The sequence below is a fragment of the Peromyscus eremicus genome, chromosome 7, assembly GCF_949786415.1.
Source record: "Peromyscus eremicus chromosome 7, PerEre_H2_v1, whole genome shotgun sequence".
Taxonomy (NCBI): Eukaryota; Metazoa; Chordata; class Mammalia; order Rodentia; family Cricetidae; genus Peromyscus; species Peromyscus eremicus.
In genome coordinates, this window is record NC_081422.1 from 66762003 (window position 1) to 66775277 (window position 13275).

At 35.9% G+C, this 13275-nt stretch overlaps 1 protein-coding gene across 3 annotated transcripts in view; it reads left to right on the forward strand.

Moving 5' to 3' along the window:
- The window catches only part of Znf280d (zinc finger protein 280D), an 83701-nt gene that overhangs the window by 41735 nt on the left and 28691 nt on the right, over nucleotides 1-13275 (forward strand). For 2 of the 3 annotated variants that reach the window (XM_059268216.1, XM_059268218.1), the window contains exons 11-17: nucleotides 1481-1638; nucleotides 2058-2158; nucleotides 3296-3442; nucleotides 6045-6179; nucleotides 7945-8252; nucleotides 8371-8511; nucleotides 12339-12401. In XM_059268216.1, the coding sequence (XP_059124199.1) occupies nucleotides 1481-1638; nucleotides 2058-2158; nucleotides 3296-3442; nucleotides 6045-6179; nucleotides 7945-8252; nucleotides 8371-8511; nucleotides 12339-12401 (1053 nt within the window). The remainder of the gene's footprint in view (nucleotides 1-1480; nucleotides 1639-2057; nucleotides 2159-3295; nucleotides 3443-6044; nucleotides 6180-7944; nucleotides 8253-8370; nucleotides 8512-12338; nucleotides 12402-13275) is intronic. The other variant, XM_059268217.1, reaches the window with a different exon arrangement.

The following is a 13275-nucleotide window of genomic DNA, read 5'->3' on the forward strand; positions in this document are numbered from 1 at the left end:
CAGGAACTGAACATTGAAAACTATTAATTAGGAAATGTAACCTTAATGGTAAATACCTCATGATCAAAGGAATTAAATACATAGTATTTTGCCCCAATTTTTCTCTCTAAAATCTGGGAAGGCGAAGTAGCTTTTTGTTATTTTGTTTTTGTTTTTGAGATAAAAGCTTGCTAAATAGCCCTGGCAGGCCCAAAACTCACAGAGATCTGCCTTTTGGCTCCCAAGTGCTAGGATAGGTATGTGTCACCATGCCTGTGGCCTTGCGGTTGTTTATAATTTCTGTAATGGTAAGAAGCACATCAAGATTTCTGTCCTGACTTGTTATTACAGGTTTCCATTACTGTTTTGTCTCCTGTTCGGTGTCACTAAAAACAGGTCATTGTAAGATGTTTGCCTTTTTCCCCTGTTCCCATACATTGATCGAGAACTATGCATTCCAGTTAGGTCTTATGTAAACATTAAGAGAAATTAACCAGCTAGTTAATGCGTTACTTTATATAAATATACTTTAGTGTATTTAGCTTCAAGGTGTGAGCTGAAAGTTTACTGGCTGGTGGTATTTTGCATATATGTAAATATTTAACCAAGATTAGGGTTTTCTGTGGGTCTTTGTAGAGCTAGTATTAAAACCAAAGGAAAAAAGGGCATTTCAAAGTGTATTACAACCTGCTTTGCAGAGATGTTCTTTAGAGATAGGAAAAAGATAGCCTTCATGATGGCTGTTCTCTGAATTGATAACATTATCATATAGTTTTATGATCATTTCCTTTGAGCCTCCAACTGAATAATTTTATTAGTAGTTGACCCAGTCTAAAAATTATTTGATCAAGTGATATTACTTTCTAATTCAGCCAAAAGCTTCAGTAAGTTCCTTTAAATAGGTATTCCCATTTAAATCATACTGAGCTGAGGGTTATAGTTCTGCTCATAAGAAGCTTTGTAGGGATGCTGAAATAGCAAAGTATAAAACTGAAAAATGGAGATTGCCTTCCAAAGGGTATAGTCTGCAAATTAAAGTTTATGCTAACAGTAAACAGTGTCAGTAAATAAAATGAAAAGTTCTTGTAATTGTAGGCATTAAAACTGCTATTATATGTATTTAAAAACATAGATACAAGTAAAAATACTAGTAGCTGGAATTTATTGTGTATCTTCAAGGTCTTAAAGGATTTTTCCCATGACTAGCTGCTTTTGCTGATAGGATTCTCTTCCAGTATTAAATTTTACAATGTTAATAGTACTTCACATGGCAAAGAAGCCTGTTGTTTTATCTAAAAACAGTCAACTAAAACTTGACATTTGAAAACAAAGATGAAAAAAGGTGTCTACTTAGCCACTTCAGGTCATTATATAAACATGCACTTTTTTAGAGAGATTGAAGACTCCAGATTTTGAGTAATGGTCACAATTTATAGTGGGGTTTGGGATTTTCTTTGAGTGTTTTAATTGGAATCTTCGCACCTGTTGACAATCTTTCCAGGTTTATGAACCATATGAAACACCATTTAGAACTTGAGAAGCAGAGCAGCGAGAGCTGGGAGAAGCACACCACTTGCCAGCACTGCTACCGCCAGTTCCCCACTCCCTTCCAGCTGCAGTGCCACATCGAGAGCACGCACACGCTCCTGGACTTTTCTAGTAAGTTCCAGCTGCGGTTCAGGGTCGAATGCTCCTGCTTTTGACTGCTGAAGCTGAGCAGATCTTGAGAAAAGTGTTACAGAAATAAGAACAAGAAATAGACTTTGAATTTGGGAGGCAAAATTGAAAAAGTTAACTTACTCCAACCTCTTCAGTTCAAATCGCAGCTGTGTGTCTTGGTATAGCTACATGAATTCAGGCAGGTTATTTGGTACTGAGACAATAGGATGATGAACATGCATTTGCGGTAATGCTAGACGAGGAATTAGAGGAATTGCCCTGAGCTATGTATGTGTATGACTGCTCACGATCTCTGACTGCTGTTTCTGCTGATACACTGTTGATACTGTTATTCAAAACGAACCTTTCTATTTATATGTATTAAAGTGTTGTAATAACTTTCTTCCTCCGATTTATAGCCATTTGTAAAATCTGTGAGCTATCGTTTGAAACTGAACAGATTCTTTTACAACATATGAAGGATAATCATAAACCTGGTGAAATGCCATACATCTGCCAGGTAATCCATGCTTTACAATGTTATTAACTCTTTGTTGTTTTGGTGTTAAGATTTTTAGGCATTAGATAAATTATTAGAATTTTTTCTTTTAGTTAAGGGGTCAAACGGTAAACATTGAGTTTTAGAGGGATTACAGTCTCTGTCACAGCCAGTCAACTCTCCCTTTGTGGCAAGTCAGCAATGAGAGTGAGAAAATGAATGGATATGTTTGTATTCTAACAAAACTTTAAGGATTCTGATTTTTGAATTTCATATAATTTTCATATGTGGTGAAATATATTCGTCTTTTTTGCCATTTAGGTAAAATGATAGTTAAAATTAAAGTCCCTCCTACTTAGTTTACTAGTGTAAAGTTTCTTGGCATAACTAATACATTATATGAGGAGAAGGTAGTGAACTAGATTTAGCCAGAGACTGCTGTTTGCTCCTAAGCACTAGAAAGAGAGGAACCCTGCCAGAAAAATAAATGTGGATTTACCTTTCCCTAGAGGGAATAATGCACCCATATGACCAGTGTGCAAATGCTTAGTTATACAGACCTCTGTCAAGTGCTTGGGAAAAGTATTTCTTCAGAATTGAAGGAATAGTAAAGCAAGAGAAAGATGAATTGCCACTGTCACAGCTTGGAGGCTGTATTTATAATCTGATGGCGAGTACTGTTTTATGTAGAGATAAAGTATTTTATAGAACTCAATCCTCCAGAAGGTTTCAGAGCTTCAAAATTCAAGATAAATAGGGCGATAGAGAATGATCTGATAAAAATGAAGGTACCTATTATTTTGGGAAGCAGTCTTGAGCTCTGAAGGGTCACCTTTTTCTGCTTTTTGGTGCCTTCATTAGTGTGCTTCTTGCATGCATAGTCATCAGAGCTGGATTGGTAGTACATAATCTAACAAATGATTCATCATTGCCGCATGGTGGTGGCACACGCCTTTAATCCCAGCACTCGGGAGGCAGAGCCAGGCGGATCTCTGTGAGTTCGAGGCCAGCCTGGTGTACAGAGGAGATCCAGGACAGGCACCAAAACTACACAGAGAAACTGTCTTGGAAAAAAAAAAAAAAAGATTCATCATTGTTACTTTGTAGTTGCAAATTGGTTACAAATTTTCTATTTTAACATAACATTTTTATTTCTAGGTTTGCAATTACAGATCATCATTATTTTCTGATGTAGAATCTCATTTTAGAACATCGCATGAAAACACTAAGAATTTGCTATGTCCATTCTGCCTCAAAGTTATTAAAATTGCCACACCCTATATGCATCATTACATGAAGCATCAGGTGAGTTTAATAATTCTTATTTTTTCATGTTACCTGATTATCACTCAGAATATTAAGTTTGTTCTTCAAAGGGAGTCAAGTTGTTCCACATATACAGATGATTTAGAGTGTGTACAGAATCACTTGTAAAACTTCTACTTCTTTCATTGCTTCTTTTCCAGTGATTCTTGGCATATAAATAGTGATGAGTCTCAAAGATAACAAGAAATAGGAAGTCTATGATTGAGACAAAACAGAAGGCAAATGGAATACAGGAAAGATTGGCTATCTCAAGGTCTTGGTAGATATGGGAATGATTTTGAAGTGCACTCTCAAGAGGAGGAGAAAAATGAGTTAGAATTGAGAAAGACTCAAGATAGAACTCTTAATCTTGTTTCCTCTTTGTCTTGTGTCCCCCACTGTCCAGACCCCTGGTGTTAATAAGACATGTTGTCATTGTTGACCTAGAGTAATGTTTTATAGTTACATGTCAGAGGAAACAAGTGCTCAGCCAGTATTTGAACTGCCCGAGCATAGCTTGCTTCCTGAATGACTTCTGCTAGCTTTAGTTTCTGGAACTCTTAGTAGTTGTTGGATCCTTCCTTGGATTTCTGATGTGATGCTTATTGGTTCTTTTCCTGGAACAATTAAACCATCCTTTGAGCTAAAAATGTTGCTGCAACACTGAAACCTGTCTTTAGCACAATGCCTTTGTTGGAATCAGAAACTCGTGTCTACACTAGATCTGTTGGTGTGGTTAGGTTTTGCCAGCTCACTACAAAGCTTAGTGTGTTTGCACTTGATTAAGTCTTCACATCACGTATTTCCCATTGTTATTTACTTGTCTGTCAGGTTCAGTTAGATAAAGCATGAAGTTAACTTGTGTTTTTATTTGGTAGAGAGTATAAAAGTCGAATTTTCCAATAAATTTTGGTGCAGCTGTGTTGTGGCTGAAATTCTACACATCCTTGAAAAGTCCCAGCAAGTTCTTCTATTCTAGAATCTTCTCAACATTGTTCCATTGGTTTTTCCTCAAATACTGAGGAACTGGTAAATTTCACAAATGCCAGGTTTACAAAATTAAAGAGTTTTGTCTTTTAAAATAGGATTTTTCAGTACTTAAAAAAAAGTATAGTATGTATCATTCTCCAGTTTACCTGACCACTGGATTCTTTTTTTTTTTTTTTTTTTGGTTTTTCGAGACAGGGTTTCTCTGTGTAGCTTTGCGCCTTTGCTGGAACTCACTTGGTAGTCCAGGCTGGCCTCGAACTCACAGAGATCCGCCTGGCTCTGCCTCCCGAGTGCTGGGATTAAAGGTGTGCGCCACCACCGCCCGGCGACCACTGGATTCTTTAATTGAGGAATAGCTATTATTGAATCTTCATAAAGAGACACTATTCTTGATACTCTGTTTCATCTTTGAGTTTTAATTTTTAAAAGGAGAATAGATATGAAGAAATCTCTTATTTAATTATAAGGCTTTTAATCGTATTTGCTCAAATACTTCACCTAGTTCTGGAGTGCTAATTTGGTACAATTATACAGTGTGCAATAAGCAGGTCAGAGTAATGCCATTTTCCCTAGACGTTTAATATTACCACTTCTTTGTACTCAGTAATCATGGGTGACTAACGGTAATCATTGTGGACAGCACAGCCACAGAATGTTTTCTTACTGCAGGAAGTTTATTGAATAACACTGCTTTCATATCTTAGAAGTGGCCAGTTAAATTTAGTTTTAGAGAGGTAATTTTATCCATGTACAGACCAATGGGAAATAGCAAAATTTTAAAAATAACACTTAAAAAATGATGTATGTGTGTGGGTATGTGCACATGGTAGGAATTGAACTTGGGTCCTCTGGAAGAGCAGTACGAGCACTTAACTGCTGAGTTATCTCTCCAGCCTCCAAATAACATTTTTCTACATAAAAACATAGAATAACTAATTTTTACAGTGTCAGGTCTTTAAATGTTTGGCTTATGACTAAAAGACATTTCATATCACAATTTTTAAGATTCTCCCTTTAGGGTGTTGTTGTTTGTTTGTTTGTTTGCTTGCTTGTTTTTGAGACAGCGTTTCACTATGTAGCTCTGGCTGTCCTAGGACTCACTCACTATGTAAACCAGGTTGGCCTCAAACTCAGTGATCCACCTGCCTCTGCCTTCTGAGTGTTGGGATGAAAGGTGTGCCCCACCACACCTGACTAGGATTCTCATCAGAACCTGTTTATACAACTTTCATAATTTTGTTTTAAAGATTTATTTATTTTTATTTTATATGTATCAATGTTTTGCTGTCATGTATGTTTATGCACCACATGCGGAGGCCATCAAGGATGTTGGGTTCCCTGGAACTGGAGTTAACAGACAATTGCTAGCCACCGTTTGTGTGCTAGCAGTCAAACCCATGGCCTCTGGAAGAGCAGCTAGTCAGCTAGTGCTTTTAACCATGGAGCCGTTTCTTGAACCCTCACGTTTGATTGCTGAGTAACAGATGCTCTTGAGTTCCAGTTGGAAATGAGATGATTCTTTGATATTATTTATTGTAGTAAAGTATCACTAAAACTAAGAGTTTCAGAACAGAATTTGTGGCTATAGAAACTATTTTCTTTTTTCTAATAGAAAAAGGGAATACATCGTTGTACCAAATGCAGATTACAGTTTTTGACATGCAAGGAGAAAATGGATCACAAGACGCAACATCACCGAACATTTGTAAAACCCAAGCAGCTAGAAGGACTGCCCCCTGGAACAAAAGTATGTTCAAATGAGTGGTATTATTTCATTTGTATACTAAAAACTAACTCCTGCCTAGTTTTATTTATGGAACAAAATACGTTAGAAAATGACTTCTGATTTTTATTAAGACTAATTTTACATTTTACTGCTTTTATGCTTAGAAAAACATCTAGCCATTTTTTTGAGTTTAGTGGTGGGAGTATTCCTTCATAAAAAGTGCAGCTGAATAAACTGCTCCCTTGATCAATGGGTTATTTCAATACTGTGTGGCTATTTGAGCTTTTCTCGATAGTAGTATATGTATTAGTTTTTAATAGCTGTACACCAAGCCATTTGATATCAGGAATCATACTTTTCATTTATCTTTGTATCTCTAGCATCTTTTAGAGTGCCTAATGCTTCAGGTTCTCAGATGTTTGTTGAAGTTGTTATTGCTGAGTCTGCTCTCAAAAAAGCAAATTCTGCTGCTGGACAGCATTGTGAACAAACACTTGTCTGACTGTAAATTGATGATTGTAATTTACTGTTCCCTTTTTGCCTTATATACATCTGTTTTCTCTGACTTCTTTATATACAGTCAGCTCTTGAATATTTGCTCCAGTGGAGGGAAAACAGAGGCATGGATAATCCAAAGTGAAACAATTCCCAAAACATTTATATTTGCCTTTGGGTACTTACCTTTGAATGTGGGTATGTCTTTTATTTGAATTGACTAAATAATATAAAGCCATGCTCTGAAGACTTAGAGCAAGAGGAGCTAGCCAGCATCCTTCCCTGCAGTCCATTCATTTCATGCTGGGACTACACATGCAGAATACTAATGTAAGCAGTGCAGTCCTCTCATTTTTTCCCATATTAATAGTAATAATATTAATGATACTAAATGTTTTTCTAGCACCTTAGAATTACCTAATTCTAAGTGTACTTTTTCATGTATTTTATTACTTACTTCATACAGCGTAAATGATATACATAAAGCTAGTATTACCCTATGTGACAGGTATGAAAAGGCTTAAGAGTCAGTTACTTTTGCAAGGCCAATATAGCTAGGAAGGCAGATTTAACTTCAGGTCTTTTGATTCTTGGTCTAGTGTTCTTGCACATCACACAAGCATGTGTTAATAGGACTTCATCATTGGCTGTCCCTCAGATATGAGGAGAGTATAGTCAAATGATTAATGAAAATGTTGGTAGATGACTGCATTTTCATTGTCAACCAACAGATGTAACAGAATATGTTGTTTCTGAACAGGAAATAATAAGCCTTATTAGTTCTTTTAAAGAATTTTAAATGTTTTATTTTTCCTTACAGTATAATGAATTGATACAACCACTTGCATAAATACTAGGCAGTGTGATTCAGAAAGAACAAGTCGATATTTGTTTGATACTAATAATTTCAAAGGGTAACAGGCCTTTCTAGAGTTACTTTTTTCAGTCTTTATTACTTAAGTTTTGGGTTCTTGTGTTTGGAAATTACTTTTAGTTACATCAGAGCAATGAAAGGTGATCTTCTTAGAGTCATACAATTTGTATTAGTCTTATTAATTAATACAACGATAACATACAACTGATTATAATATGAAGCATACAACTGATTATAATTTGAAATGTATGAATCGATAATTTAAGTGAATTGAATTCATTTAACTGGTTGAATATTTAAAGCAAATAGATGACTAAACCTAGTTAGTTATCTGTGCTTTTTAAAAACAACTTGAGATTGAGTTTATTTTATATGGTGGTTAATTTTTTTAAGTAAATATTTTCTTCATTTTTGTAGGTTACTATTCGAGCTTCAGTTGGACCTCTTCAGTCAGGATCTTCAACTACACCTTTCATCAGTGCAAGCACTTCCACCCTCCAGCTCTCACCTCCAAGGACTGAAAATGTCACTTCTAAAAACCCCACTAAATTGAATACAAGTACACCGAATACAGCTGTATCTGACTCCAGTAAGCCTAACGAAAGCAAGCCTAATGGAAGTAAATCTAAGAACAAGTCCAAAGTCTGTACCACGCACAAGAGACAGAGCACGGTGGCTAATAGTAATAGAAAAAGCCAAGTGAATACAGCACTGAGGAACTTAAGGTAATGCTGTACTCCTGGTAGACACTCCCAGTTTAAATTCAGTATAGCAACAATATGTTTAGTAATAGCCCTCTCTGACTATTTTTGTTTTAAAATATCTTTTTTATGTCTCCACAAGGTTACGTCGAGGTGTTCACGAGTGTATTGAGTGTTGTTCTGAAATAAAAGATTTTGCAAACCATTTTCCTACATATGTCCACTGTAGTTTTTGCAGATACAACACTAGCTGTAGCAAAGCCTATGTAAATCATATGATGAGGTAAGATGAGTTCAGTCAGTGTTTTGCCTATTATAATTACAATTGACGAAGCTTTTGTTTTGTTCTAATACAGACAAAACAAATTGTCTGTATTAGAAGCCTAGTAGTCTTTTCTGTTATAACAAAGCAAATCAAGAAATTACTGTATGAATTCCCTGAAAATGTTTAAAATGGTTATTTTCAAACATAAATTTAAATGTTTTAAGTATGTTTAACTGACAAATCCATGTACTCTTGTGACTGTCCTTCTCCTCAAAGCAGTCAGAGACTTGAGAATTTTCAGTGATGCTAGGAACTTCATTGGGTTTGTTCCCTGACATCTTTCTCTGTAGTTCATTTGTCTGTCAGCCATGTGTCCATCTCTGAAGCGTTATGTGCTTACCTCTGTTCAGTGAATGTCACGATGCCACTGTTGGCATTCTTTCCAATAGTGTATCCATTCTGCGCCTGTCATTTGTGCTCTGATAGATGAATTCTCAGGAGTCGCATTTGGATATTACTGTTATTGAACTCGTTCTTCTTCCTGGGTAGTTTTTTAAAGTATGTATCTTTTAAGATTGTGTTTTTATTTATGCATATGTGTGTTTGTCTTTGTGAGTGTATGCCACTTGTATATGGTGCCTGTGGTTACCAGAGAGGGTGTCTGGAGCTAGAGTTATAGGCAGTTGTGAGCTGCTTTTATGGGTATTGGGAACCTAACCTGGGTCCTCTGAAGAGAAAGAAGCACCGTGGATTTTTATTTTTAAAGAACAGTCATGGTTGTCTCCATATAAATAAACCTGATATATTGCTTATCCAAAATGATACTGTTCTGAGGTTTTTTGGATAAAATTCATGTATAACTGAGTTTAAGTCATAGTCTGGCTTTCTTGTTACTTTTTGATTGTTGCCAGATATTGCTTTCAAGTGTCATTCTACCTTGAAGGTGGCTTCAGTACTTTTCCCAGTTCTCTGTCCTTGGTGACCAGCCTGGCCTCCTGGTGCCCTATCATATACAGTCCCTGCACTGGCATCAGTGTTGAAGTCCTCTTTCTCACCTACTAGAACCATTTGAATACCTGCCTGTGCATCATTCCTTTGAATGCCTATGAACCTGTGGTGTTCAGTCTCTGTTAAGCTCTGTTGTCTCTGTTATCATAAGGGTCATTATTTTCAGTCCTATTTTGTTTTCTCATTTACTCTTTGGTCATGTTCATTGTCATAAGGGACAACATAACTTTGAATCTATTCTCCTTTCCCCTTTCTTTATATTATGTTCAGTTCTGAAATGTATGTGTCATTCATACCAGTCTTACTTCATAATAGAAAATTTTAATTGTGTGCATGTATGTATGCACACACACACATGCATGGGTGTACTAGGGGTGTACTAAGGTTGTACACAGGAGCATGGGGGAGGGTGTAGTGATACAGTCAGCCTTTCTATTTTTGTTCAGCATTATTTGACTCTATGTGGTTATTTGTGTTTTCAAATGTATCTTAAGGTTTTTGTTTGTTTGTTTGTTTGTTTTAGTTTCTCTGAAGAATGATATTGGGATTTTTTTAGTGGGATTGCATTGAATCTGTATATTGCTTTTGGTAAAATGACCATTTCATAATATTAATTTTTCCAATTCATTAGCATGGAAAGTTTCCATCTTCAGGTTTCTTCCTCAGCTGCTTATATGTTTCAAAGTTTTCATTGGAGAGGTCTTTCAGTTCCTTTGTTATGATTATTCCAAGATTTTTGTTAGTTTCTTTAAGGCTTTTATTTCTGCTTGATTTCTTTCTTTCTCAGCATGTTTTTCTTTTCTTTTTTTTTTTTTTTTTTTTTGGTTTTTCGAGACAGAGTTTCTCTGTGTAGCTTTGCGCCTTTTCTGGAACTCACATGGTAGCCCAGGCTGGCCTCGAACTCACAGAGATCCGCCGGCCTCTGCCTCCTGAGTGCTGGGATTAAAGGCGTGCACCACCACCGCCTGGCTTTTTTTTTTTTTTTTTTTTTTTTAAATTTAAGGCAGGTGTTTCACTGTATAGCCCACATGGGCCTTGAACTTAAAATTCTCTTGTTTCAGCCTTCCAAGTACTAGAATTACAGGTGTGTGTCACCACATCTGACTTTCTCCCCTTTTTTATTAATATACAAAATTGTGGAATTTGTTTTAAATCTAGATAATACAAAGAGAGGCAATATAAATTCTTTTATTTATAGCTAGGGGGTCAGATAACTTAAAAATTGTTATCAATATTTTAATGATGCAAATTGTAGGCATATTTGAAAGTCATCCAAAAGACCTTAAAGACCTTAAGGTGTAATTTAATCTCACTTTCCTAATAGGTAATAAAACAAAAATTGTATTCTTAGCTGAAGAAAGATCATTTTTGAATTTTATTTTTAAGATAATATTTGATTTATGTATTTTATGAATCAGACAAAATCTTAGACTAGTTCCTCAAAGGAACAATCATATATGCAAATTTTTCAAAATAATTTTGATTCTTCTCATCTTACTGATATTAAAAAAAAGCTGTTTTTGTGATACCATCATACAGATACACATAAATTCTTTACTAATACTTTTACTCAAATTGAAGAAATAACCATTTGAACTCTTCTGAGAATATGAAATCTTTGAAGAATATTTTCCAAGTTTGCAGCTAGCCAGAATAGTTGTTTTTCTTTATACACAACCTATTTTATATATAACCATTTACCTGAGTGTGCATTATAATCAAACTTTGTTAAAGCCCCCACTGCCAGAGATTAATTCAGTAGGTTTGTGGGTAACCTGAGACTTTACATTTCTAGATAAGTACTCAGGTGATGCTGGTACTATTGTGCGTGACTTCACTTTTAGAAATAACTGTGCTAAACCAGCCCTGGCTTCTAGTACAAGGCAGAGTTAAAGGACATATAAGACCTGTGATCATGGGGCTAAAAGTGTAGTTAGTGACCTTTTCTGTTCTGTGTAGCGTGGAGGCATCATTTTAACTTAGAAGGCCTTATTTTCAGTTTGTTTTTTAAACTGCTGCTGGTAATCTCAAAGACATCTATTGAAATGTTTGACTTTAAAAATATAAACAGTAGCCTTAAAGTTCAAGTAGTAATTACTTCTGTATCTTTTAAATTTTTTGAAATTCATTTGAATACTCTTCCATCTATGTAAGCATGCTAAGACTTCAAAGTGGTAAATTATTACTGATAATCATTCATATTATAGTGAAACTATATCATTAGCAGAAACTTAAAATTGTTTTCAATGTTTAATAGAAAAAAATTTAGTTTAATGATCTGTACTTTTTTATTTCCCTTTTTCTGTAACAATGAGATATTGATTGGGAATATGATTAGTGAAAATAGATGTCAATAGAGAAAACACAAGGATGTCACCCACATTATTGGGAAGACATCTCAGCAGTTAGGAGCACTCACTGCTCTTTCAGAATGGTAGGATTCTGTTCCCAGTATCCATGTGGCAGTTACAACCCTCCATGGGCAACAGGCACACACATACTTTACAAACATACATATGGGCCAAATGTCCATATACATAAACTAAAATAAAAATTTAAAGTGAAACAAAGGATATAGTCACACATGGTGGTACACCAGTTCCAGTTACTCAGAGGTCAAAGTAGGAAACGCCCTTGGCCCATAAATTTGAGACCAGTGTGTAAAGGTCCCATCTTGAGAGGAAGGGGCGATAATGACTTAAACAGAAATGAAAGTGGTATTCTCATCATGCTATTTTGTTTAAAAATAGAACCTTAAGTATAGGCTTTAAATGTATTTATAAATCAGTGTGACTTTCTGTCCAGTAAAAGTATTGATACCATTTTTGTCTTTCCAGCTTTCATAGTAACCGTCCAAGTAAAAGGTTTTGTATATTTAAGAAGCATTCAGAAAATCTCAGGTAAATGAGTGACTTCTGTAAAGTCTTTCTGTTGAACAATGATTGTAATTTTTGCCTTATGTGGTAACTTTTTAAAGCTAGAATTCGCATACTGTATTAGTTACTTTCCTGATGCTATGATATGAATACCTGTACCACCTTAAAGAAGGAAGGGTTTATTTTTGGCTTAATTTGAAGGTACAGTCTGTCATGGGGAGGTGGAGTGACTGGTTACATTGTGTCTGCAGTCAGAAAGCAGAGTCTGATGAGTACTACCACTTGGCTCCTTCCTTTTTGTTCTGTCCAAGATCCAACCTGTGGGATGGTATATCTATATTTAGAAGTGGGTCATCCCAGTTCACTTAACCTAGAAACTCCCTCACAGAGATGCCGGAGGTTTTTTCATTTGTTCGTTTGTTTCTTTCCTTCCTTCCTTCCTTCCTTCCTTCCTTCCTTCCTTCCTTCCTTTCTTTCTTTCTTTCTTTCTTTCTTTCTTTTCCTTTTTGGTTTTCTAAGACAGGGTTTCTCTGTGTAGTTTTGGTTCCTGTCCTGGAACTCGCTCTGTAGACTAGGCTGGCCTTGAACTCACAGAGATCCGCCTGGCTGTTTTCTTTTTTTTTTTTTTCTTTTTTTTTTTTGGTTTTTCGAGACAAGGTTTCTCTGTGTAGCTTTGCGCCTTTTCCTGGAACTCACTTGGTAGCCCAGGCTGGCCTCGAACTCACAGAGATCCGCCTGGCTCTGCCTTCCGAGTGCTGGGATTAAAGGCGTGCGCCACCACCGCCCGGCACCTGGCTGTTTTCTTAAACCTTTCAGATTAATAATCAAGATTAAGCATTACACATGCCATATTCTTCCTGTGTTTAACAATAATCTTAATAAATTTTAATATGTTGTT